At 46.1% G+C, this 27,226-nt stretch overlaps 1 protein-coding gene across 6 annotated transcripts in view; it reads left to right on the top strand.

Moving 5' to 3' along the window:
- The window catches only part of CTIF (cap binding complex dependent translation initiation factor), a 331,179-nt gene that overhangs the window by 115,633 nt on the left and 188,320 nt on the right, over positions 1-27,226 (top strand). For 4 of the 6 annotated variants that reach the window (XR_002100346.1, XR_002100345.1, XM_019531783.1 and 1 more), the window contains exons 4-7: positions 7,868-7,990; positions 14,521-14,594; positions 15,496-15,600; positions 22,060-22,135. Coding sequence is in view for 4 of the 6 variants with exons in the window: in XM_019531783.1 (XP_019387328.1) it covers positions 7,868-7,990; positions 14,521-14,594; positions 15,496-15,600; positions 22,060-22,135 (378 nt within the window). In the remaining 2 variants the exon portion in view is untranslated. The remainder of the gene's footprint in view (positions 1-7,867; positions 7,991-14,520; positions 14,595-15,495; positions 15,601-22,059; positions 22,136-27,226) is intronic. The other 2 variants (XM_019531787.1, XM_019531785.1) reach the window with 1 other exon arrangement.

Genomic DNA, 27,226 nt, shown 5'->3' with positions numbered 1-27,226 from the left:
TAGTTCCTTGTGCAGATGGGGAGAATCTTTCTCAACGGGAGCCAAACACATGCAGCCAAGCAAATTTCTGATCCGTCTTTGGTAACTGTAGACATTAAAATGAGACCTTGTGCTTAGGGAGCATTACAGTCTGATTCGTGATGCAAGGGTAGTTTAAGAATAGAAGGAGAGACATCGCGTGTGGATCGTGGTGTACCGGGCATAGAAATGATCATTAGCTGTTTTTCCGAGCGGGGACTGTGTTGTAAGGCAGCCGAGTGAAAATCCAGCATTAGGAAGTTTGTAAGAACAGTCTGTTTAGTCAGTAAGAATAAGATGGGAGACATGCAGAGTGATGAAGAGCAGTACGCTGTCTAGGTGGTGGCTAAGGTTGCATTATTGCATAATGAAGTGGCCCTAAAACAAGGCCTGGGATCCGAGGGGAGAGGGTTCTTGTCCTTTTGCTTAACCGTCATGTGTATGAGTCATTTATACAGACTGAATTTTCTGCTTCTTTTAGTTCTGTAAAATAAATTTTGAATAGAGGAATTTGAAAACCGTGGCTCGTTAAAATTTAGCATGGCAACTTTACTTTCCCTGTGGATGTGCATCTTTCAGATATTGCTTATCCAAGCAAGCATTGACAGCATAGTTTATCTGGAGCAGATCCAGGGCAATGAGCAGCTTTTAAAGCAATGCATTGTTTCTATTCTTTGTCACTGAAAGTCTCCTTGCTAGCATGGGCTGGTGCACAAAATCTGCTTCTTGAGAGAAATGCAAAGAATGACCCTTTGTCAAGATATCTGTCATCTCTCATTGTTCCTAATGCATCAGAGGCCCTGGGCTGTCATGTCCTTAGACCCTAAGCTTACATGTCCAACAGAGAGGCTCTGAGGGTCACGTGCTTCTGGGCCAGTTGACTTTTGAAGCTGCAATGCTGAGGGTCAGATGGACTTGTTATGTGGCTTGTTTCAGTGCATCAGGCAATGGAAAAGCATAAGGTGCAGGAGGTGGCTTAGTAAGGAAGCTCCGAGTGCTGGGTACCATCCTCACTTTCCCTTTCCCCTGCATGTCTCAGGCTGTAAACCTGGTCTGTGTAAAATGGGGATTTTTGCTCATAATTAACAGTGCTTTCCCGGGATTGCTAAATGCAAAAGGGTAAGAGCAGATAACTATTCACCCCAGGGCAAAAAAGTGTGGTTCTACCCTGCATTACTTCTCCACAGTAGCTTTTACTCGGCAAACTCCTATGACCCCAGCTGACTTCCTGCCCTTTGGGCGGGGGGCTGGACTCGATGATCTCCCGAGGTCCCTTCCAGCCCTAATGTCTATGAAATCTATAAAACTCCTACCTTGCAATACCCCAACATAGCTTGCACTGCAGGCTCTTGTACTGAAGGCTGTGTTCAGCTGGTCCTGCCCAGAATTTGCCGTTCTCTATGGGCCACGCGTGGCGCTGGCCTGTGGTCACCAGCTACACACTTCTCATGTTGTAGCTGTATTAACTACACCCACACTCTTTCCATCAGACAGCGAGCAAACCTGTTGGCACTCATAGGATTTCGTTACATGATTATGTTATCTGTATTATTATGTTGCATGCAAATCTGGCAAGTCCCATTTTTTTAACGTAGACTTTTTGAATATTCATGAGAGCAGCAGAAAGAACAGACCTGTGAGCTGGAGAAGTGGATTAATGAGTTCATGTTGTAAAGAGCTCTGTAGATGAAAATTGCTATGTAAGTGCAACATATTATTATTTTAAATTAAAATGCAAATGTTAGACTTGTCAATGAGAGGGTGGTTGGCAGTGTTAACAGGCACCAGTGCTGGTGTTTGGGTTTGGCTACATGGCATTCATTTGGGGGATTTACAAGGATATAGAGCAGTGGTTCTCAACCTTTTCAGGCTCAAGGTACCCCAGGATAGGCTTGGGGCACCTCTCAGAAAATGGCAGCTCTTAATTTGTCTACAGAAAAAAAATAGAGCAGTTTTTCTGTTGCAAAGAACTCAGATAGACCACAACTGTGGATTTATATTTGAAATCTCTGAGTTTTATCTTGTGAATCACGATTGCCAACTTTGTGTGGCAACCTGTGGCACCCTCGAAAGGAGCTCAAGGCATCCCAGGGTGCCATGGCATCCTGGTTGAAAATCACTGATATGGAGCAAGTTTAGGATTCCTGCCTGGAGGGAGTGTCATCCCACTTGCCAGTCTCTTGTATGTCTTGTCCATCCACCCAGCCTCCCACTGTGTGTCCCCAGCCTGGTGGGGAGTGCAGGATTTCAGTGTTTAGAGAAGTAGCTGCAGAGCAGATGTTGGAAGTGAGGGGCATCAAGGTAGTTATTCGTGTAAGTGAGAGAAGCTGGAGAGCTGGAAGAAGGGCTGGTCTCTTGTGAAGCAAGACAGCAGGGAGCATGCTGGAAAGGAGGATGGATTCATTTAATTTTGGGTCAGGTTGGTGTGCGGCAGGGAGGAGGAGCAGGGAATGTTTTGCCACAGTGACATCCTTCCTTACGTGGCCGAGAAGCCACTCAGCTCCTGCATTCAAGTGGTTAGAGCCAGTTATTAAACTATTTTTCCCCATGACAAAAAATCCTTCACCCAGGAAACCCTGCAGTCCAGTGCTACGGTGAAAGCATGAGCAACCTTTCTGCTCCTGGAGGCTCCCCACCCCCTTTTTATCAGGCTGTCCCCGTTAACATCTTTTTCAGAGCAACTCTCTTTGCATGTTCTTTCAGCACCCACATGTCCTTGCTTTTGGTCTGTCAGCACCGTTTTTTAGGATTTGAGGATGACCCAGCTTGCCTTGTAGCCTGCACTGGAAACGAATCTGAAGCTAGCTCTTCTTTCGTGTTTTATCATGAAATTACTTTGTTAAAAATGCCCAATTACTAGAAATGCCATGAAGAAATGCTAGCAAGGTAATGGAGACATTTGTCTTTAGCTGGATGATTTGAATCCTTCACGGGTAGGTTGAGGCTGATATTTGTCACCCACGAGAGTCTGTTCAGTGGCACCTTGGTAACGTTGGTGTAAATCTGCAATCATTCAATTGAAGTAACACTGCAAACTGTCTCAGCCCCTGTGCCCACAGAAGTAGCAGCCTGGCATATGGTGCTAATGAATGCAAACACAGGTCTCTTTAATATCTAATTTATTAAATGTGAAGCTGCCGGTTTTATATGTAAGCATTAAATGAGGCTGATAACTTGTAATGGTGACAGATACGGTATACAGCAGAGCCGCGTCGTAGAGGCTATGAGTTCGTTGATCCAAAAATTGGATTTGTAAAGTTATATTCATGGTATGTGTTTAATCAGTTCATTGCATTTGGGCTATGTGTTAATTTAGGTGTTAACCTACTATAGGTAATTAATCCCATCATTTCTTTTATGTCTTTTTTCCGAGTCGACCACATTTCCTTGTCTGGTATTTTGCTGGCTCAGAGAGCTTTGGTATACACCTGACTTTAAGACTGTGAGTTCCTAGGACCAGAGGAGGAGGGATCTCTGAGGTCACCACATCTAGTCCCCTTTTATCATGGGGATAAAGCCATGCTAAATAACCTAATTCATAAATTTATGAAAAGTCATCTTAAAAACTAGCTCAGATGTCCACACTGAAGTCAGTGAGACAGTTCTCAAGCCTGAAGTTCAACTTCCCTTAAATAATTGCTTACCTGGCTTTAGTTTAGAAAGATGATTTTCTAGCCCTATTTGATATGAATTTGGTGAGGATATATCTCCAGACATAATTCTCTTATCTGATTTCTAATATGAAAAAGTCGCCTTTCATTGTATGCCAATCTCATAGACTACAATATAGAAAAATTGCTCTCCTGGCATCTTCTTCTACAATTTGATGTGCAATTTTTCTTTCTTTCAAGGCTTGTGCTTGGAAATATAAATCCTGATTCTTTATTAGAATATTACTTTCTCTTAAGTGGAAATTGAATTAAGTTTAGATGTGTTTATTCACACTTAAGTAAAAACGGAATTAAGTTTAGAAACATTTATTTACTCTTCCCCAATGCTGTTTGGTAGAGAAATAAGTTTTAACGCGCCTGTCTTGAATTTTTTTTCTCTTCCGTGAAAACTTTCCAGTACTTGCTGGCATCCTGAATATCTCATATATCACAGATAAGGTTGCTGCCTGTGCAATCAATTTCTGACCGTGGGTTACAGGCTTTCCAAGCCAGCTCTCCAGTATGTTGAGTTTTTTCCCCTATGGCACTCGTGTTCTCTGTTGATCTGAAGATGTTCCCATCTGTGACCTTAAGACACACAACTCTGTAAACTCATAAACGGCCCTTTAAACATTGAAACGATGAAAACCCAAGCTCTTCTTTTCTCCTGGCTTATTTCTTTGCTTCTGCTTCTGTGCTTTCTGGACCAAATTAGATTATTCTTCCTTCTGGAGGAAGGAAGCCTCATGAAGCTTCACGTGGCAGACCACCTTGTACCTCTTGCAATTGGCTCATAAATATTTTTTCCTTCGTTCCAGCTTGGCCATGTGATGTGCTTTGTTACCCTTACTATTTCTCAGACATGTAGTGGCACAGTGCACTCAATGGCTTTCTCCCAAATCAGAGAAATAAGGTAAATCCCAGGTGCCCAACACATTGGGAGTATCTCAGAGGTTATACTTTTGCAGGGTTGCAGGACTGCCATCACTGGTATAAAGTCTGAGACCAGAGACCACAGCAACTACACCGCTGCACCCTGGCATCCACCGTTGGGTGTGAACATACCTGAGCTAGCTCGTGCACTGCTCTCCGCATAGCCTCAGCACCTTGCAGGCCCTCGTGGCTCACCATGCAAGCATTCACTCGGCGTCTCAGTGATTTTGCAGACCTTGCTGAGCTCCTGTGTAAAGTTGTGGCTAGGCAGGCACTGGCACCTGAGCTGTTCTTTTAAAGCAGCTTAGAGATGCCAGCACTGCACTGCAGTCAAAGGCACGGCTGCTGTGGTGACATCCAAAATGCTAACAGCATTTAAGCAGTGTACTATTTGTTTAAGCACGCTCTTCAGGCATGGGGCATGAACACTGAAGGAGTCCATTTGCTACCCCTCTTTGCATATATGCAGCCATATAAGAATACTTATTTCAGTAGAGATTTTCTTCCCACATGAGAGAGACGATGAACTACACAAAGAAAAGGCACCTTTACATTGGTGCAGCTGCATTCCCCTAATGAAGTCAGTGAGAAATCATACCCTTAACTGACCTTGTTACACAGGCACAAAACTATGTAGACCAAAGGTTAATGATGGGAACCTGAACCTTGGGTCTGAATAACAGTCACAGCACAGCCTGCCGTGTCCACTCAACTCCTAGGAAAAGGGCAGCATGACTTTTACCTTTAAATCATGGCAGGGCATCAGTGAGCTGAGATGTGCGTAGCCCTAATTAGTACTTATGAGCCCTCTCTAACACATTGGCTCTTGTCATCTCACTCTCCAAAGACACACTTGCATTTTTATTTCCCAGTTTCCAGTGCTACAGTTCATCCTTCTGTGCTGTATCTTTTTTTCTATCTTTGACCACTTCAGAGGTCTTTTCTGAGTTTCAGAGCAAAGCTTGTGAAACTCCTCAGGCTTGAGGCAGACAAACTTCCTTGCACCCCAACCACCTCCGGGGCTGCTTGGGTGTGTCTGATCAAATCAGGTATTTTAGTTTTATAGGGACTCCCCAAGAGGCCCTGGAAACACTGAACAAGAAACCCATGGGTTCTTGAACAGGTGTAATGAGGACAAAGGCAGAGAATTCACAATTGTTTTGTGGACAAGGGTTACTACAGTTGCTTAAGTCCTTTGGACTGTGGAGCTTAAAGATTTCCAAGGTGTGTGAATAAATGTGGTTCGACTTAATGAGGAGGAAGATCCACTAAGTGAATTGAATTTTAATTTCTTTTGTGATTAGTGTACTTGGCACTGAGTGATGTGCACCATATTGCCGAGTAAACCTCAGTCCTCACACCATTAAGGGAGGTAAGTATTATTATTGCTCACTTATAGATGGGGAACCTGAGGTCAAAAGGACCAAAACCTGCCTTGACTTACAGTCCCATTTCTACGATGCCATTTTAGGCAGTTGGGTCGCAAATGTTTAAAAAAGTCATTGTTTGGTCTAGATATGTTGAGAACTCCACCCAAACAGCTGAAGATGTAGACGGATATAACAGTTGTGCCTTGTATCCAGTGATACTGGTATAAACTCGGGCTGTCAAATGATTTGAAAATATTATCATGATTACTTGCACAATTAAAAAAATTAATTGCAGTTAATCACAGTTTTAATTGCACAGCTGAAAACTAAAAAAAATATTCACAGAAAAACTCAAAATAATGCAAAATTATAGAGGTACTTTGTATGGGGGAGTGGGTGTGGGGTGTCTGTCGGGGGACTTTGTGAAGGTCTAGGGGGCTGTGGGTGTGTGTGTAGGGTTTGGAGTTGGGGCCCCACACCCTAGTAGGATGCAGGGTACTGTGGGTCAGGAGCAAGGGGCAGCAGCAGGGCTGGGAGGGGCTGTGGCTTGGGAGTGGGGGGCAAACAGGCACAGCCAGTGCCACACTGGTAAGTCTGTGGAGGGGAAGGGGCAGGGGGAGAGGGCAGGGGCATGGGGTGAAGACTGAGGGCCCCAGAGTCAGGTAGGAAGTGGGGCAGGGGCAGGCACTGGGGTGAATGGACCTGGGGCTGGGGCAGGTTGTGAAACAGTCGCAGGCAGCTCATCCAGGGGTGCAATGGGGGGGGCATCTTCCCACCTCTGCCCGCACCCCCAGGGGAGGAATGGGGGGTACGTGCCCCCCATATTTGTGTGTGGGGTGGTGGCGGACTGCCCGCTGTGGGCTGGGGCTCTGCGCCCTGCTGCCTTTGCCCCAGGAGGTGTGCAACGCCATGTTGTGCCTCCCACCGCCAGGCAGGCAGGGGACAAAGGTGAAGGCAACAGGGCACAGAGCCCCAGCCCACAGCGGGCGCCCCGCCTCCACCCCGTGCACAAATCTGGGGAGCACGTGCCCCGCATGCCTCCTCCAGGGGTCTGTGCAGTGGCAGAGAGCCCCCGCACCTCTGGATGAGTCTCCCACTGCTTTGTCCCATGACCTGCCCTGGCCCTGGGGTCCCTTTCGCACCCTTGCATGCCCCTGCTCCACTCCCCCCCTCACCGTGGAGGCCTCAGTCTGCCCCTCCCATCCCTTCCCTCTTCCCCTGTCCCTCCCTCTCCACAGACTTCCTGGTACGGTGCTACTCTCCATGCAGCCTGCAGGCCACTACTCACGTGCATCTGTGTCTGTGCGAGCCGCCCCACCTCTGGCTGCAGCCACCGCAGCCTGCACCCAGACTGCCCTGTGGCCCTCTACACTGCCACTGGCCCCGCTGGGTGGCCCGGAGGTGGCAGAGCAGAGCCTGGGTGCAAGCGCCAAAACCAGGTATGTGATTAATGCATTAAAAAAAATTAACTCAAGAACCAATTAACGTGTTAATCACACAGGTTAACTGATTGACAGCCCTAGTATAAACTCTTAGAACACAAGCTCTTGTAGCCAAACAAGTGTAGCAAAGCTGTTGTAACTTTAACCGTGATTCATTCAAAGGTTTAGTTCACGTATGCCACTAAAGGAGGCTGCAGATGTAACAGTTATGTCGGAACAGCAAATGCTTATCCTTCCCTCTCCCCTTTTTTAAAGCGATTAAAGCTGATGTCTGTCCACAGCCAGAGTAAATCTTTTGCAGAGCCAAGTTTAGCATTTGGGAGTTCTTGGCTGCTAACAAGTGTGTGCACATATGATCTTGGACCACCTTTCCTCTAGCATTTTAAATTGGTATTTTTCATTAGGTTAGGAATTAAGTTGCATTTGACTAAAGTGAGCTGTTTGTTGTTTCTAGGAAGAGTGGGATCACAGCAGCAGTGGGAGTTCAGGATCCCGGCCTAGTTCAGGCTCCAGGCATGGGTCTGGATCAAGGTCTGGCAGCCGAGGCAGAAGCAGCCAGTTCAGTCAATCAACCAAGGTATAATCTAGTAGTGATGGTGAGAGCTGATTGAGGAATGCTGAAATCATATCCTTCGCTTGCTGCTAATCATAGGCTTGTTCTTTCAATGACATGATCTCTGTGTGTGTGTCTGCGTGCACGTATGTCTAGATGTGGGGAAATTATGAAGTATACTTAAGAAACTAATTTTTCTGCTCAATGCACCCATCGGGGCCAGGTTAGTACGTAGCTATTGTGTCTATGTTTTGCAAAGCCTTTTTACAAGTATGGCGTGTTTTAAGATGGGGAAGGAAGCTTGGTACAGATCAGTTTAGTCTAGCAAGAATGTTTTTGTGTTTGAAGTCTTGGAGTGCTTCAGTTTGGGGATATGACAGGGAGCCTGCAAATGGTAAAATATCTTTTGCAGGTCACCTTTGAAAGCTAAACCATGGGACCAGCTCAGCACTCTAAATGTTGCAACACAGTCCCAAGCCTAGCTGTGGTCTCTCCTGGGAGCTGTCAGTAGAGAAAATGGTTTTCCTGTTTTGGAAAATTCCAGGTTTTTCTTCTTTTCAGTCAAGGTGAATATGAGACTTTTCAAAACGTTTCAGGAACAGAGAGACCCCCTGCTTGTCCTAGAGTAGCCAGTATCCCCATGGGCAGGACACTTGCATGGGATGCTGGGAGACTAAGATCAAGACCTTGCTCTGCCTCAGTCTGACTGGGACTTTAACATCAGTCTTCCACAACCCTGGTGAACACCCTGACTACTAGAGTAGTGTCGTGCACTCTGCCCTGGTGCCTAAGTACCTCCGGCTGGAGCTGCTCCATGTTGTATACATACTATTCATGGGCTGGGGAATGGGAGCAATCTACTGGATAGCCCAGTGTTTGTAGCACTCATCCGACATGTGGGAGACTAATGTTTAAATGCCTGATGGTATTATTAATACAAACTGGAACCTGAGAGAGACCAAGAGCACTCAGTTGGGAGATGGGAATTTGAGGATTAAGCTTTGCTCCACCTGAACCAGCATTTTGAACTTTTTTCTTCTGTATCCCTGTGCCTTAACCACTGGGCCACTTGCTATTCTGGGGAAAGTGAGGAAGCCATCCCTCTCTCCTTCTGCCTAGAAAAGTCTACTTTTGTTGACACTGCCATGTATCTTCTTCTGGAAAGCTTACGTTTTGATGAACAGGCATTTTTGGATGATAGACACAGTTGAATAGGAAAATTCCTGGCCAGCCCTAGCTGCGAGTACTGGTAGCCGACTGTATGCTACCCGCATAGTATGGGCAAGATGCAGTAGTAAGGACTCCAGTGGAGATTTGCCAGGCATTAAGCACTTAAGAGTCCCCACAGTATGCAGGAATTATAAAGATTCAGGCAGCTGTTCACATTATTATTTGTCGTAATGGTGAGCACATTGACTTTTAGACGTAGCAGAAATAGTGCAGTGGAGAGCATGTGGAATGCAGATTGATTTTTCTGTTGAATAGAAGGCAAGGAAATGGCCTGTCATAACTTTGTGCGGAGTATACTGTAGCTGTTTGTATAATTACCCAGCTTGATTCGCAGCTCTTTGTTTTGCTTGTGCCATTGCTACACTTGTGGGTGCAATCACAATACTTGTACACGCAAATTAAGCTTGTGAGATTTGTGCTTGTAGGTTTTGTCCATCTGCATTTGTGTCCTCAGGATTCTGGAAGCTAAGTCCATGTGTCACGTCCCATAATATGTCTAGGATCTGTTTGATCAAACCATGTCTAATCTAAGTATTTATTATGCTCATCACGGGGACTTTCAATAATGGCTTAATTTTCAAGAGCAAGACTCTAACCCTGCTTATGTGCAAGTTATTATCTAAACCTATGGGTTGGGCTATTGGGCTCTTGAAGTTTAAAGCTGATTACCATCAAAATTGCAGTGCCAGGGAACTGTTTTAAAATGCTGTTTTCGCATCAGGATTTGAGAATCAGCTGCTTTGATTACTAAGGCTCAGTACCATGCTGAGAAATGCTGTAATAGGCACATTTATGCCTTGTGTAGGATTACACTGTGTTACAGATGTTATCCCAGTGTACCTTTAATTTACCGAGACTCTGCAAGTGACCACATGAGCTTTTAAACTGTGATTGAAGCTTGGTTAGAAATATAATGGGAAATTTCAGAGGAAATTGGTCATGTACTTAAATCCCTGAACTAAAATACATCTTCTACAGATCTATTTTATCTTCATAGTAACTTGCTGCATGTTACAACCCTTCCTCCCTGATAAGCAATGATTATACTTGTGCTCTGAGGAAATCCTCTAAGAAGTGGCTTAATGAGGATACCCAAACGTCTTGCATCCATAGGAGGGTATTGTGAAGAAGAATGTATCTGTCTGCAAGAAAAATATTCTTCTGCATGATAATTAATCATAATAGTGTATTTGTGACAGGAACTGCATCCGCATTTCATTATGTTGCATGGGAATGACAACAACTAATTAAATAAGGATTATTTTTTCCTTTGACAACTTATGTCTTCCTAAAATCAAGAACTCTGCTTCCATGATTGGCCGTCAGACTATTAGGCAGTGTCATTCCTGACAGCTTTGTTGCAAGCTGCAGCTTCTGTACGGAGAATTCTTCATCTGAAAACCCAGAGGACTTAAAATCACAGTCAGTAGACACCCCTGAGAAAAGCAATCCATTGCATCTCCGTTCAGTACAATGTTGCCTGAATTGCCAGCTGGTCTTGGGAGTAGTACTGAAATCTATCCATCTGGGATGCATACTGAAAATCCAGTCTTGCCTTTGGAGAAGTATTGCTTCCATTGTTCTCCCACTGTTTCCAATTTCTGATCTATGATTTGATTGAGAAATTGTCACATGTTGATAGGAAGGTTATAATATTCGGACTGTAATCAGCAGCCTTTCCAGATGGGTGCTGGATGTGGACGTAACCAGAAGAAAGGAATTCATCATCTGGTCCACTGCTATTTACAAATCATGACTTGAATGCAAGATTTGGGTGATTCAATGAACAGCTGAACTCATCTGTTCTGAAACCTAGCTATACACATCTAAATGAATTTATTATCAGAAAAAAATGTAGTAGACTACAAATAGTTAATATTCTCCTGTAATATAGATCATCTTGGAACAGATCAACCACTACCTGTAAAGGCAGATAACCCTGTCCTAATGATCGGTATTATTTTATTAATGTTCTGCCTATAGACTGAAACAGGCCCTATTTTTTTATTCTTTTTTTTTTAATTCTTTTTTTTAATTCGCACTAGTCTAACTTTATCCTTTAGTTTGTAGACACAAACCCAAGTGTTGGTTGAGCTGCATTATATTCACATGTAGTGTTACTCCACCTATGTGTCTATCCAGTAAGTGCGTATCGGACGCCTGACTACAAGCTACAATGCCAATCCCAATTTTTTGCCCATTGCATACGTTGTAACAAATAGCAATTAAATGCATAAATTACTTAAGCAAATAAGAACTTTTCGGCTTCTCTGTCAACTCCGTTATGTAGCTGTCCCGTGAACGCAAAATGGGTGACATTGGCTAGAATCCACCATTTTCAAGATTTCTGAAACAGCCTTGAAGGGAGTAGAGTCTGTTCATTTCAAGGTGAGATCACAGGCATAAGGCACTCTGAAAAACAAGTAACAGGCTTCAACAACGTACAAACTTTTAGCACAAGCTGTTCCTTGTAGTTCATGAGCACCGTTTGTCTACACCGATGCTGGATAAGTACTGACAAACTCTGGGTCAGTGCATCACGTTTCTTCAGTCCCCACATCATACACTTCAGTGGAATACGGTATTACTAGGGACCTACTGAAATCAAGGAGGCAGGCAAGCAATTTTGCAGGCCGAGCGCAGCAACAGCTGCCATTTTCGTGGTTTTTTGCAGTGAGGTCCCCCGTCACTGCCGATTGGCTCAGGGGCCCCGGCAGCAGCCCTGTCCCTTGCCATTGATTGGATGAGAGGGCTCCTGTTCATGTGGTTCCGCCTCTCGCCATTAATTGGTGGAGAAGGGTGGGGGCCATATGATAGGCAGCCCTCAGCCATTCAGTGGTGGAGGCAGGAGAGGGCAGCCACCATCTTGGCTCCCTTTCTGCATGCAGTGGCTGGGAGGGCTCCCACTGGGGAGCTAGCAAGCTAACCTTTTATTTTCAGTAAGGTTCCTTCCCCCCCAGTGATTCTACTGAAAATCACAAGGAACGACGCTTTCAGCAGAAACTATCTCTGCAGAAACTATTTCCATGAAAAATGCAAAATTGTGACTAAGTCCCTGATATTATCCACCAAAAACTGTATTGAAAGAACATTATCAAAGGCATAAAAGCCCTGTGCAACCCTATTTTGACTCCCTCCCTGCATATGCTCTGATCCAATCTATTTGCTGTGTAAGTTGGACCTCTCTGTGGGTAAAGCGAGATCTTCCCAGCGTCACACACAGAGAGCTGGGGCACAGAGATTAAGGTCAAAAGTTTGTGTGCCCAAGTTGAGACATCAGGGACCATATCTTTTCAGAGCACATGGGACGATCTAGCATGTTGTGTGTTCAAAATGCAGCAGCCGTGGGATTCAGACGTGGCTGTGAGCGTTTCACCTTTCTGTTATGCCGGTATCTCAGGTCAGGCACCCAGAGACCAAGGAGCGCACAGCTCTTGGCCACTTGTGAAACACATGGTTTAAAGGACTTGCTTAGGAGAATACAGGAACATTGGCAGGGAAAGCTAAAACTCAGTTCTCCTGGACACCATCCAGTTGCATTAACCATGGCACACGGTGCTTTCTCGTCCTGTAGTTACCTGCCTCGTTCCACACACCCCTTCTAGCTTCTGCAGCAAATGAATCAGCCTCCTTTGCTGTGCAGCCCTGATTCACCCCCTGTGCAGATCCATACTGCATAGTGAATGAGCGGATGGAGTAAGCTAAGGAGGGGAGGAGGATAGGACATAATGGTGTCGTTCACGCACTTGCAGACTGTATGTACATAGAGGGGCCCACTTCAGGTTGCATAGGTAACCTTAAAACTGGTGTTGCCTAATACATGAGCACTTGAGTGCATATGTGTGTGTGTGTGTATACTTCCTTGTCCTAGACCCACTTGTTTGCAGTCTTGTCATCCTCTGGACCTGCTCCCCCTCAAATTTTAAGTATTGAACAGCTTAGGAAATGCAGAGCTCTAGAGACATCTCCTTTTAAGTTGACGGTTCAAATCCTACTCAAGGCAATAGTGACCAAAAGCTGTTTCTTCTTTGGCAGCCATTTCCTGGCTTTTATGAAGTAGGTCCAGTTGAGGTGCATCAGTAAGGCAAATTCGAGGGGCTTGCACTGCTGTTGCATGTGCTGTAACAGTCCTGAGGGCAAGCAGGCAGAAGACTAAAGACTCTGGGGCTGTCAGGCCAAGACATTGGGAAGAAAATGTCATGAGTTCAGTTTGACTTGGGAGGAAAAGTGCAGTATTAGACAGGTGTGTCGGTAACACAAGAGGTTCAGTCCGTACCGAGGAGAATGAAATAGTGCCCACTGACCGACAACGTACCTTGCTCGCGTACTAGGTCCCTAGTATCTTTTTTGTGTTGTGAGTCAGATCACAGTAGGAGATGCCACTGTCAGACTGTCGTGTCAGCAATGCACTTGGCTTTTTATGTGCATGTGGGCTGTCTGTCTCCTGTGGCTTTGTAGGACATGACATGCGGTGGCTTCGCCTTTGATGCAACAGAACTCATCAAAGGTCCTTCCCAGATGTGTTTTGGACAGAAACCATATGGTTTTTGGCACTTCATTCTGAGCTAGTGAAAGAAAAAGGCAAAGCCTTCATCCCCCCCAAACCCAACACTGGCTGTAGGTTATCAAATGCTTTTGGAAAGAACTAAATTGTGCTTCAGTGAAATAAGCCTGGCACTGTTGAGAGCTATCTAATGATAGCCCTTATCATACCAAGGTTGGGACTGGTCCTAACTCACCTTGTTTTTAGCTCGTCCTTAAATCTGGAGCTGAGCTGACTGGTCAGGATATGTTAACCCTGGCAAGTTGCCTGACCCTCGAGAACCTTTCATAGGCCTCCCAAGGCTCAATTGTTGGAGGGGGAAATATCACACTGGGATCATATAGCCCCCCTCAATATCAGGTGAAACCCTGGGGCAAAATCAGTCTTCTCCTTCAAAATGTTCCTTGCTGGTGACTGGGATGGACATTAGGCCCCTCTTCCAGTGGCCTGCCATCTTCCAGTGGTTATCCCCAATGCAACCCTTAGTTTCTGCCTTGTTCTCTTCAGTCTCGTTCCACTTGTTGTAGCTCTTCTGCTGCTCAAAGTTGAGTTTTTTACTAAATTAGTGACAACTTCTATATGTGAGTTTGTCACCCTCTTAAAACATGGATCAAACATGGGATAGGCAACAATCCTCTGAATCAATGGAGGAACCACGAGAAAATGTTGCAGCATCTCTATTTTATTCAGAGAGTCAGTGGCACAGTTGTACATTGGCTCAGTCATCCAGAAAGCACGTTGTAACATCTGTAGAATAACAGCTTTTTCCCCTCCTTTTTAGAACGGCAACAAAGACAGCTCCCTTGACATGTTGGGCACAGATATCTGGGCAGCCAATACCCTTGAGTCTTTCAGGTAAGCTCAGTTAAACTCTTTTAAAACACAAACGGGATATGACCTCTTCTAGCCGTACCCTGCATTTCTGTCCTCAGGGTTTGCAGCACCATGGCAGCTACGCTCACTCGTCCTTGCCTCCTCCCCTGCCCAGTCGATTGTACTGAGCCCAGTATCCTTGGCCCTATTAATGATGAATACAAGCTAGAGAAGGTCAGCAGAATGACTTGCATGCCAGACTTTGAAAGGGAGCACTAGTTTGACTGTTTTTTATCTGTTGAGGAAACTTGATGTGTAGGACTGAAGTGGCTCTGAACTCTCCTTCTAGGACTTGAGATAATTCAGTTCATTTCCTTCAGTTAATTTGCAGTGTGCGCGTGCATGTTACTTCAGCGCTTACAGCACGCAGTTTGAGTTGCCATGCCACCCTGAGACACCATGGGTACCAGCCCTGTAAAAACTGAATGCATAAAATAAGATTTTTCCCAGTTCTGCGCATCATTCTGTATCCTTTCCAGAACAAGCATGAAACAGGCTTCTCAGGGAAAGATCCACCATGGCGCTGCTGTTCCAGTACCACCTGTAGGCCTTCCAACAGGGTACCGGCACTTAGTTTTTTTCCAGAGTAGCAGTCACAGCAAAAACGGCAGCTTTTTCCAAAGCACCTTAAATTAAAGAGCCAATGCAGCTGAGGAGGTTAGTTAATGATGCTACCTCTGGAGGACCTCTTTAGAGCAATCACTAGGAACATGGCACTTAAGCTCATGGAAGTGCTGGTCAGGCTATGCTGAATGCAAAAGCTGCCTCTAGAAATCACGGCCTTTGTTGCCAAAGGTTGAGTGCTTAAAATACATTCCTCCCACTCCAAATACATTTAATTAGTAGCATGCTCTTTGTCTCTTTCGCTCTCTCTTTTTCATAGCGGTGCAACCTGGGATCTGCAGCCTGAAAAGCTGGATTTCACACAGTTTCACCGGAAGCTGAGGAACACCTCCAAACACCCTCTCCCCCACATAGACAGAGAAGGGTAAGTGCCCTGTTTGTACAGCACCTAGCACAGTGGGATCCTGGCCTGTTATGAGTGCTCCTAGGCATGATGATGACTTTTTTTTTTTAGCAGTGCAGGTGTGGGTGTGTCTCCTTCCAATGAAAGCTCTGTTATGGTGGCATGGTGCCTTTGCTGTGGGTCACACGGGGGACGTAAGAACTATAGAAAGTGGAGGTGGGAACCTTGGTGATTTACAATGGCACCAGGACAGAACAGTTTCCTCTTGGAGTTATTCTGTTGCTTTGTGCGGTTCAGGTTTTTTTTTAACAAAGATGGACCCAAACCAAGTCGTTTGGAGACGTTGTGCAATCTCCATCACTGGGAGCATTGAAGTGCAAGTTGGACAAACACTTGGCTGCAGTGGGTTAGATAGGGATGGTCCTGCCTTGAGCAGGAGTTGGACTAGATGACATCCTGAGGCCCTGTCTATCCCTTTGCGATGATATTTGAGTAAAGCTTGGATCCAATGTAGATTCATAGCTGTAGGGTCAGGAGGGACCTTGCAGATCTTCTAGTCTGAGCCCCTGCCCTGGGGGGTCATACACACAGAGTAGTGTGAATGTATGTATATATATAGTGGCATCTTAGTTTATCACAGAAAAATGCAGATTTTGGGGTTTTAGCAGAGATTTCACTAAGTAAACGTAACTGCTAATCCCTTCAGTCGCTCTGTCTAAAAATGTGCTAACATTTTCATTCCTCATCAGTTGAAGGTGAGCACCTATATGTGTGTGTGTGTGTGTATAGGTATCAGTTGGACACAGTATTTTATTGATATATTTATGGTTTCCCCCCTTCCCACCCTTTGGAGCCCAGCCTTCATCCTGCACAGGTGGCACGGCCAAAGCAGAGCCTGCTGCGACGGTGGGCAAATGCAGGCTGCCCACTGTGGGCTTAGGGCTTCCCGCCCTGCTGCCCTCCCCTTGGGGCCTCCGGGCCCCAGCAGGCAGGATACAGTGCAGCAGGGCAGAGCAGGGCAGGCCGGGGAAGCTCGTTGCTGCTGCTGGGAGCTCCACACTGCTATCACAAGGTGCCTTCTGCCTGCCCAGCAACATCGGGGGGCACAACTCTGTGCCTCCACTCCCACGACTGCCAGACAGGCAGTAGGTGCCTTGCCGTAGCAGCGCAGGGTTCATGGCAGTGGCACCAAGTTTCCCTACCCTACTCTGCCATTCTGCGACAGGTCCCACCCGCCAGGCTGCGGAGACTCCAGGAGGGAGGGTAGCAGGGCGGGGAGCCCAAGCCCACAGAAGGCAGCCCATCCTGGCCCCATGCACAAATCTGGCGTGCATGTGCCCCCATGTCTCCCCCACGAGTGCGTGCAGCAGCAGGGAGCCAGCCCCCAGCCCTGCCCCCAGATGAGCCACATGCAGCTCCATCCTGCTCCCCGCCTGCACCCTGCAACCGTGCACTCTGGCCTCAGGCCCCAGGCCCCAACCCCCACACACCTTCTTGGCTGGGCAGCATCCTCAGCCCAGCCCAGCTCCTCCCTCCCTCAGTATGGGAGCCTCTGTTCCCCCCGGCCACCAGACTTACCTGTGGGAGCTGCTCTCCAGGCTGCCTGGTGGCCACGTGCATGTGTACATGAGCACATGCACATGGTGCCCCTGCCTGACCGCTGTCTTCCTGCTCCCCCAGCCCCTTGCAGGCTGCATCTCTGCTAACCTGCAAGGGGAAACCCACTGTTTCTTGTGTTGCTCTCCTTTGAAAAAGAAAATCTGGGTTTACCACATTTTTCCATGGCGAACAGAAAACCTTTATCTGTGGTAATCAAGCCTTCTCTCAAATCTCTCAATTCTTTTCTTCTTTTACCATAAACTCAACAGATTTGGCTGTTTAAGTCTCCCACTTTTCCAGCCCTTAGGTAATTTCTTGTGGCTCTTTCCTTCACCATTTTCCATTTTTCAGCATTTTTTTCTGAAACAGCTGTATGCAGTCTTCCAGTCCTAGTCTTTCTCAGGTAAAGTCCTCTTTCTGCCCCTACTCAGTATCCCTCTGCTTACAGCCAAGGCTCACAGCACCACTACTGGGAGCTCCTGTTGACTTCCTTATGGACTTGGCCTTCTAAATCCTTTTCAGAGCAGCTCTCTTCCGGGGCATAGTCTTTCTGTTCTTCACATATGGCCTACATTGCTCCTTACTAGATAGAAACCCTTGGATCTGGTTGCGTTAGAGCGTGTTTTGTTCAAATGGGCCTGTCATGCCAGTTAATTCAGATAGCTCAGTATAACTGTGCTGTCTGAGTCACTGTTTTCCAATCTGTGACATTTCCAGATTTCATCAGTGCTGGCTTAACATTGATGTCATTGGGAACAAATATTGTGTTGCTCCTTGCAGAACCCCACTAGAAATGAGATGAACGTTTCATCTTGAGACTGTGAATGCGAGATCTGTCAATTAGTTCATAATCCAGTGAACAGCCAGTTCATAATCCAGTCTACTATCTTGATGTTGCAGAGTGCTCGTTTTTTGATCAAACTGTTTGGCAGTGCTAAGTCAAATGCCTTTCTAACGGCTGGTACACCCACACATCTACCTTTACTGGTACACCTACACGTCTGCCTTTCCTCCGTATCTCAGTAAAGCATGCAAGCAGACTTGTCTGTCATGCTTTCTTTTCTGTAAAGCTCTGCTTTTCTTTGAATTATACCCCTATCTCTCAGGGGGGTTTTGTAGAATCTCATATCATCTCTCCAATGCCTCACCCAGGGCTAATATCTGACTAACCAGACTAACAAGTTCTCTGTATCTAATCAAGTAAGCTGCTGCTTATGAAAACTTAGGCATCTCTGTTTTAATTAGTCTATATGGTCCAAATCTACCCTCCCTTCTGCCTGACTTCACATAGGTAACTTCCTCTCTCTAACCAGACTATAACTACCCAGGTCATCCTACTTACCCTTTTTTGAATAGTGATACTACTAGCACTCCCCAGGCTTCTGGAACTGCCCTGATATTCCATGATTTACTAACAAATTGCCATCACTGTACCGGTTATCTATTCAGCCAATCCTTTTAGGACTCCTAAGTGCCGGTTATTCAGGTCTTCTCATTTAGGCACTGTCTTGCATGCTCCTTGGTTATAAATGGACTGAAAAGTAGTTCATCCTTGTGTGACACGAATGGATCATCCTGCCTCTTTCTAACTGCAGAATAGTAATATAGGGTAAATGCATCTGCCTTTTCAACATCAGTATTAGCAATTGCACCATATCTGTCTAGTAATGGGTCTCTAGAATTTCTATTTTTTATTGTTCCTGTTACAATAAAAGCTTGTAAATCCCCTTATCCTTCCAACCATGGATTTTTTCCTTGATATCTTTACCTTCTGTTTAAATGTTCTACACTCCATAACTTCTAATTTCTATTGATCGCCTTTTTCCACCTTTTTTCATATGTACTATTTTAATTTTATTCTAATTACAGCTCTCTTTTTCCTTTCAGTCAGGAAGAGCAGCCCTCTTTCTCAGTTACAGGACAGTAGCTTTTTGATCCTCTTGTTTCTAACAACTCTCAAGTTTCACTCGTGGTTTTTCTGTCTGTTTTTCCTCCTAATCAGTGTTGCTCCAAATTTTTCCTTAGCTTTGGGAAATTAACTTTTTTTTTGTTTAAACATGACTTAAACTCACTTCTTTGGGAGTGTCTTTATTTTGCCTCTATGAAGTGGGATCAAGTCATCATCACTAGTCCCTGCAAAATGTATCAGGTACGTTTGACTACATTTGAATATCTGTCATGCTGAGTTGTAGGTGGTGAGGTCTAGAAGTCACCCAGGGCGTGGAGAAGCAATGGAGATCTGAAGGAGCACACAGAGTCTCTGTGTAGGGGAGCTGGGAGGCCAGAAACCAGGAGATCCATCTGTCAGAGATCTGGAGGGTTGAGCAGAGTTGCAGGGTCAGAAGGCCAGCTGGGTCAGGTACCCAAAGGATTAATCCAGGAGTTGGGTTAAAGAGCTGAAGGGTCAGGCCAAACTTGGGTAGTCGGAGAATCTGTCAGAGAGCCAGCAAAGGCACAAGCCAAAGGCAGAGTGGTCTGGGTACAAAGTGGATCCCCGTCAAACACTTCCTCTTTCAGGCCAGGGATTTTTATAGGAAGTCTGGTGCCACTCTGGTGCCGGGGAGTGGACCAATGCCTAGGCCCAGGTCAAAGGGTCCAACCACCTGGGTCCCGCCTGGATGCTCAACTGGAGACATGGTGGACCAAGATGGGAGGCCATGCCAGGAAGGCTGAGGCCCTGGGTTTAAGGCCATGGCCTGACAATACCCTGTAAAGGAAAGGGCTTTATACCCTATTTTCCTTAATGTGTATAGATACAAGTCCATGTAAATGGAAGAAGGCAAGGATGAAGAATGTAAAAAAACAGCTGGACATCAAACATATTGACATGACGTTATAATGGCTGTGCGACATCCTAACGCTCTGTAAGGAGGAGAGGCTGAAACTTTTACTTTTTTGCAGTCACGGACTCCAAATATGTTTCTTTATGAAAGCTCCATGAAATGTAACTTCCTCACAAAGGAGGTGTTTTCACAAACCTGTCGGTGGGCAAGAGGGAATACACTGTGTGGCAAACCTGTTTGAGCAGTGTTGTCACTCAGTAAAGCACGTTTCATGGTTTTTTGCTTGTCCTAAGAAAAATCCCCCAAGACTACCTTTCTGCGTGCGGGCACACACACACACATACGCACACACACCAATATAAATAACAAATGCAAAAGCAATAATAAGTAACAATGGACAGTTTGATGATTAGTCTTTCCCAGCAGGTCTGATGGCTGGCTCTCATAAGGGTAGCATAGGACACAATTCTGCAGTTCACAGTATTCAGGTAGACTGCTATACCCATTCAGAGTCCTGTTGACTGTATTGGGACTTCACTCAGGTACAGCAGTCTTCCCACATGCCATCAGTTGCTGGGTTTAGGCTTTGCTTCCTTAACTCAAGGGATTAATGTTACTCTATTAGGGAGGGACGTTGCAAGCATCGGTCTGCTTTGCTTAAGGGTAAGAGTATGTCTAAACTGCAGACTCCAGTGCTGTAAAGCATTGCCCATCTACTTGCATGGAGCTCTATGAAGGCTGGCATACCTTGCTGAGCTCCATACTGACCCAGCTATATGATCCCAGTCCCAAGTTAGCTGGGGTATCTGTATGCTGTACTATGTCCTAAGACTAAGATCTGCTTTCAGGTTAGGTGGTCCAAGGCGTGGCTGCAGCAAGAGCAGCTCTTCTGCCTGAGGTCTGCATTCATCTAGGATGTGGTACAGCCAAGCTAACTCCCCCTGCTGCCTCAAGGCATCATCTCCCACCCCCTGGAAGAGTGCCCTGACTATCAAGCTCTTGACTGTTGTAGGGCACGAGGGCAGTCTCCACTCCTACTGTTGCAGCTGTTCCACTTTGCAAAAGGGAATTTAAGATAAATTGGAAGAGAAGGAGCAAGTTACTATAGTCTAGTGGTTGAGGCACTCCCTGGGGAGGTTTCATTAAGATGGTTTATGCATTTTGTCCAGTGGCTGCCACTTGTAAAATACATAAATAATCCTTGGAGCAAGGTACTGGGTGCCACAAAGCCCACATCTCTTTATGGGTCTATCTCGGGGTGTCAAACTCTTCTGGCTCCATGCACTGAATGAGTGGCATGTGGTCTGTCTGCAGGCCAGATCAAGCCCACAGACTCCCTATCCTTCCCCTTCTCCCCCTCCTCCTTCTCCAGCTAGTCTGGAGCACCAGCCATGCACCATGGGGATGCCCCGTATGGGTCTGATCAGAGCCATGGGGCAGCACTGCGGGCTGGAAGGCAGGCCATGGGCCAGATCCAGCCTGTGAGCCATACGTTTGACACCCCTGGTCTAGCCCTAAGCTCGCTAGCTGTAGCTGATTCTAAACTTCTTACAGAGACCAGCCACTGGAGGGAGACGAAGATCCTCATGATCTTTTGGGTTGGAAAGCCAAAACCCTTTCCAGTGAGTGAACAAGGATTTAAGAATACTGTGGAGGCAACCCTGGTGGAAGAGTAGCCTCAGTCACTATGCTAGTGCTGTGCATCTGGACCTGGGAGTCCAGGCTGAGAGTTGTGGGTTTTTTCACCCCCTTCTTTACCTAGACCCAAGCATCTGGTGGATTGTAGAGGTTGCACTGAACTGCTATTGCAAATTTTAAGTCAGGTGTGGGTAATGTTGTTCTGACCTACATTTATATAGAAAGTGGACACTCAAGAAGAGGTAAAGATGTTGGATGGGCAAATCTCCCATTTGTACTTGCCCCAAAGATTGTCCCCACTTACATGCGTGTGCCTGTGTATGTGTGCACGGGTTTATGTGTGTACCCCCACCAGTCCTCCCATTCAAGGCAGGAAACTACCCCTCCTCCTTTTTTGTGCTGTGGCAGAAGTTTAACTGTGGAAACTTTAAGTGACCTTCTTGTTTCATTTTTGTTTTAGGCTTGGGAAAGGGAAGTATGAGGATGGAGACGGGATCAACCTGAACGACATCGAGAAGGTCCTTCCAGTCTGGCAGGTATGTGTCAGAAGCATTGTCTATCCATGCTGTGGCTGCTGTGTTATTAGTCTCCATATGTTAGCATGAATCAGGAAGGTGGACTCCCTCTTTCCTTTAACTGTACATGATGAGAGGTTTAGCAGGCTAGTCAAATGCAAAGCATACTGTTGTGTAACAGCAGCCTCACTAGGGCAACCACCTAGCTGACTTAGTTCATTGGGCAGCTGACCAAATGTAAGAGCTTTGAGTCTGACACCACTTCCAGTTGAGAAACTCAAACCCAGGTTCTCCAAGGCAGGGGTCAACAGCATACAGCCCAGGGCTGAACCTGGCCCATGCCATGGAGCCAGAGGTGGGCTTTGCCTCTGCCTGTGGCCTGTCCTGGTGTTATGCAGCAAGAAGTGCACTGGAGCCAGGCAAATGGAAATTGTGCCCACATCACAGCTGCTTTTCCCTATTCCCCCCACTTCCACCTTCTTGCTACAGCTCAGACACAGCTTCCAGCCGATGAAGAACTGGGCTGGGGCTGGGCAGCTTCCAGTTGCATTCACACCATAGGGGGCAGGGAGGAGAGGCAGTGGCATGGGTGCAGCTGCAAGCTGCCCAGACCTGGCCCAGGCTCAGTCTCCCACTGGCTGAAAAATCCACTCATGCCCCAGTCAGACAGGGGCTTGGCGCTGGGGGAAGCAGTGCCTGGTCTGGGTGCACACCACTGGCCTGGTTGTTCTGACGCACAACTTTTAAAGGTTGCTGACCCCTGCTTCAAGGGGTTCAAGCACCCAGTTCCCATTGTTTAGGTGCCTGAACACCAGACACTGACTGTCATCACCTTCTCCCACTGCCAGCTGCTCACTGCTATGGCCCAGCCACTGCTGCCATTCCCCTCAGCCCATGGCTTTACCCCGGAGTAGAGATGGGGTGGCAGGCAGTGCAGGCAGCCTGTGGGATGCAGCAGTGGCAGCTGGGTTATGGCAGTGCATGAGCAGCTGGCAGCAGGAGGTGAGGGCAGCATGTCCCCTCCCCACCTCATGCTCTTGGTATTGCGGGTGGCACAGGGGTCCTGCTGGTGGGAACAGCAACAACAAGACTCACAACCCCGCTCCACCATCCCGCTATGGGTCCTGCCTGCTAGGCCACAGAGGTGGCTTCTGCCCGTGCTGGTCAGCCCTGTGCCCACTGTGGGCACACACATCTGGAGGGGCATGTGCCCCCCTGCCTCACACACCCACACCCTGCCCCACACATGCAGGGGGCAGCGAGTCGACAGTGAGGGGCACCAGCAGGGCTGAAGGATGAGGGGCTGTGGATTCACAGTGAAAGGCACCAGCAGGGCCAGGGGGCTGTTTTCTACTTAAACTCTTTACTAGATCAAGATTGGCCATCCACGTTTACTGCTGGCTCCTGGTACAAAAAAGGTCGAGACTCACTGGTCTAGATCACAGGGCTTCTACTTCCGGGGCAAGTGCCCCAGCCACTGACCTACTGAGCTAAAAGGCAAGGCAGCCCCTGCTCCTTTGGTATCTAACACCAACTAGTCATGAATTTTCTCCAGCTAAAGGTTCAGAACTTTCCCAGCATTAGACATGTCCTACACAGCCAAAGTGCAAATGACTGAGCATTTGCAGTAAGGAAGCACAGGGCAAATCCCTAACTCTGTAAGTGCCAAAAACTGCAGTTCGGCAGCTACGTAAGTGCTGCTTAGGTGCTTGAAGTAGAAATAGAGAATCTGGCCCTGAGTGGGTGGTCTAAGGTCATACAAGGGGGTGTGCAAGAAGGCTGAGCCCTGAACTCACATCTCCCAGGTTGGCCTTTAGTACCTTGTCCACAAGGCAATGCTTCCTCCCAATTGCATCTGAAATGCACCCATCTCTGGGGTGGAAAAGAGGTAGTAGCCAGGTGGAAACTACATCAATAACAACACTCACTGTATAATAGTAGAGGAGACAAAATAATGGCAAAGGATGATGGGACAAACCCTTACTCTTAAGTATACTTAAGACTCTTTGAAGTTTGTGTGAAGATAGCAAGGCTTTGGTTTGTAAGGTCAGACGTGCTTCCAACGGAGTGATAGCCAACATACTTAAGTTAGAAGAATGAAGGGCCGTATAGACTATGCCATTGTTTGAACCTCTTCACCAGGGGAGCTTGGCTCCTTTCACACGGGATGTGAAAGCCATACCCTTCATTGAAAACTATGGACCTAATTATCCCCTTTCACTGGTCTTACACCTGTTTAAATCCACTGACTTCAGTGAGGTAATCCTGATTTATACCAGGATGAAGGAGAGCCTGATTTTCCTGGGTTGTGTTGAGCCTTTGATAATGGCTTTCCTTTGAGACGAGAGCATAGTCATGTGTTACTCAAGGTCCTTAATTGTCAGTCAGCCAGACTTAAGCTCCATCTTGAAGACCTAGTGAAAATGTTTAATTTGGTATTTCAACCCTGCCTGTAGGCAGATTAGTAGAATGCTCCATTTCTTTCCGAGACTTGCTTATATATTCATGTATTATCACATGCGTATATGGAAGCTAAATGCCACACAATTACTGCCATGGGTTTATCTTGTGCAATGCTGACAAGTGAAACACTTCCTGACAGCTGGCTTAATCCTGATGTATCATTGTTAACTAGATTTGAATGTAGTCATGCAGTGCTGGCAATGACTGTTTTGCTGTTTTGCATTACCTTGGTTTCAGTGAATCTCAGGGATGTTCAGAAAGGTATCAGTGTGAGAGTGTTAAAAGAACCCCCTTCTTATTCCACATCCATTCATTTTTCCCAAATTGACACTATTTTTATCTCAAAGCCCCCAAAACATCTTTTCAGCTCAGAAGGGTACGAGATCTTCCCCTGTCTCAGTGTTGAAAAATCTTACTGCTATGAAAGAGCATCATTATCCTAAAACAGTATCATTATCCAGCTTATAAAAAACCATTAATAACAACTTTTTGCTTTCTAACTGGACAGTTCCTGTCCTGTTCTCTTGCCAAGGCTTGCTAAGCGTGTGTTGACACTTCCCTGTAAGTGAGGGAACAAACCAGTAGGAGGAGAAAATTAGACCAGATGCTTGAATATGTTTCTGCTACAGTTCCATGACATACATAATATGTATATAATAGTGTGTGTGTGTATATGTCTGTGTATATGTATGTGTATGTATATGTGTGAGAGTGTGTGTGTGTGTATATGTGTGTGTATATAGATGTGTGTGTGTATCATATATACATTAACTGGTTAAGAATTCGGAGCCATTCCTAGGCCACAGTGCATTCATTTGGAGCGCCAAGATTGGGAGAAAGGGAGCCTCCTTACCTGTTCCATGTTGCCTTGAAAATTTGGTTTCCTTTTATTTGGGTTTACACCAGAAATGGGGTCTGTATCTAACTCTGTTCCTGGACGCACACGTCTTAGGGCTGAGATGGGTAGCTGATGTTTGCTGTGGGATCTACGATGGATCAAGTAGAAACTTAAGATCTGAGCCCCTTTGAACTCTTGCAGTACTCAGGGTCTTAACCAAGAGTTTTCTTGCTAGAGCCCAGCTGTAGCTTTTAGAGAAAATATCTTTATTCAGTAACATCAACACTGTAATGGGGTGAATGAAGAAAATATCTTCACTGACAGTTTTTTCTGGGTAATAACTCTTGTCCCAGGCTTTGGTTTGGAAACTGAAATATTTATACCATTTTTTACTGAGAGGAGTAGGGTAGATTATGCTTTAAGTGGCACGGTGCATTCTGCCATCTTGTGGGCATGTGTATTAGGACATCTGCAAAGCAAAATCTTGTTCCCGGTGATGCTGCTGGATATAAAATTTTGATCGCTGCTTTGTTTTCTGTGTTTTCAATCCAGACCCAAATTGTTTTGTTGTATTTGGTAACAACCCACCTTTGTTTCCAAGGGAATTACAGAGATGTCTGTGATATATGAAAGAATTGGGGTGAAGCAGTTTGCAGTGGGGCCTGTGCTTCTCCTCGTATTGGCACGGGGCCTCTCAGATTGGAAAGCCTCCTGAAAAGAAACAGCGACATGTGGCATGCAGTACATTGTAGGACTCTAGCTGCCCATGGGTAGTACTCAATTCACGATGACAAAGTGTAACAATTTCAGATGCATTTAAGTTGCATGGGTGCCTAAGTTTCATGAAAAGAAAAAGGGAATTAGACGGCTAAGTCACTTAGGGCTTCTTACGTGTGCTCCAGGTGTGCAGTGGGAGGGAGGAGCGGGATGCTTTAATTCGAGCCGCTCTAATTAAAGCACCCGCAGTGTCTCATGCATTCAGCATCCCATGCTTCAAAATGGTGGTGGGGGCACTTTAACTGTAGCTCGTTCAGTGGGTGTGCCAAATACATGAGACGGGGAGCATGCTAATTATCACGCTCTAGAGACTCAATTAATCAAGTCTGCTCCGACACACTGTAATTACAGCACATTGGAGCAGCATCCCCGCATGACTACAGGTACCCTTACATGCTTTTGAAAATCTTACCCAAACAGACTGCTACCTGGGGTTTTTTCAAGGACATAGGGAAGGGAGAAATAACTTTTGAAGGTCAATATTCTTTGCTTGTAGTACCTGTTCCTTCTTTCATGGATTTTTGTTACAATGCTAGCACAAAGAAGCTGAGCTCAAATGCAGCAGCATCTTTTCATTATCCTCTTAGTTTTTTCCTGGTTGACATGTGGTTTGACAGAGGCACAGAAGACGAATTGACAGGCATGACATTAGGTACATTTCCTCTCTCTAATCGCTTCCGAGTTAGAATATCCCAGATCACCCTTAAATTACAAGGAGGCCCCAGAGCTCTACAAATGTCAATTCAGAATCCCGGCGCCCTCTTTACAGCGAGCATTAGCAACTGAATACGCGCGTGCCTGATGTAAGGTAAATACTCCTGAATGATGCTAGCCCCTTTGTGCAGATGGGAAGTTTGCGTCACAGAGGTGAGATGATTGTCTGTGGTCACAACCCGGAAGTGGGTTGCAAAGATGCAGTGAAGACCCAGTTGTTCACCTGTTTCTGGTTCACATTTTGGAATTATAAAACATAAGAGAGAAAAGTACACAAGTAGCTATGAGAAATGAAATGATACCATCATCAGCCTGTGCCT

Source organism: Crocodylus porosus, unplaced genomic scaffold (genome assembly GCF_001723895.1).
Source record: "Crocodylus porosus isolate Cpor-Errol unplaced genomic scaffold, CroPor_comp1, whole genome shotgun sequence".
Lineage (NCBI taxonomy): Eukaryota > Metazoa > Chordata > Crocodylia > Crocodylidae > Crocodylus > Crocodylus porosus.
This window is presented reverse-complemented; position numbering and strand designations above follow the sequence as displayed.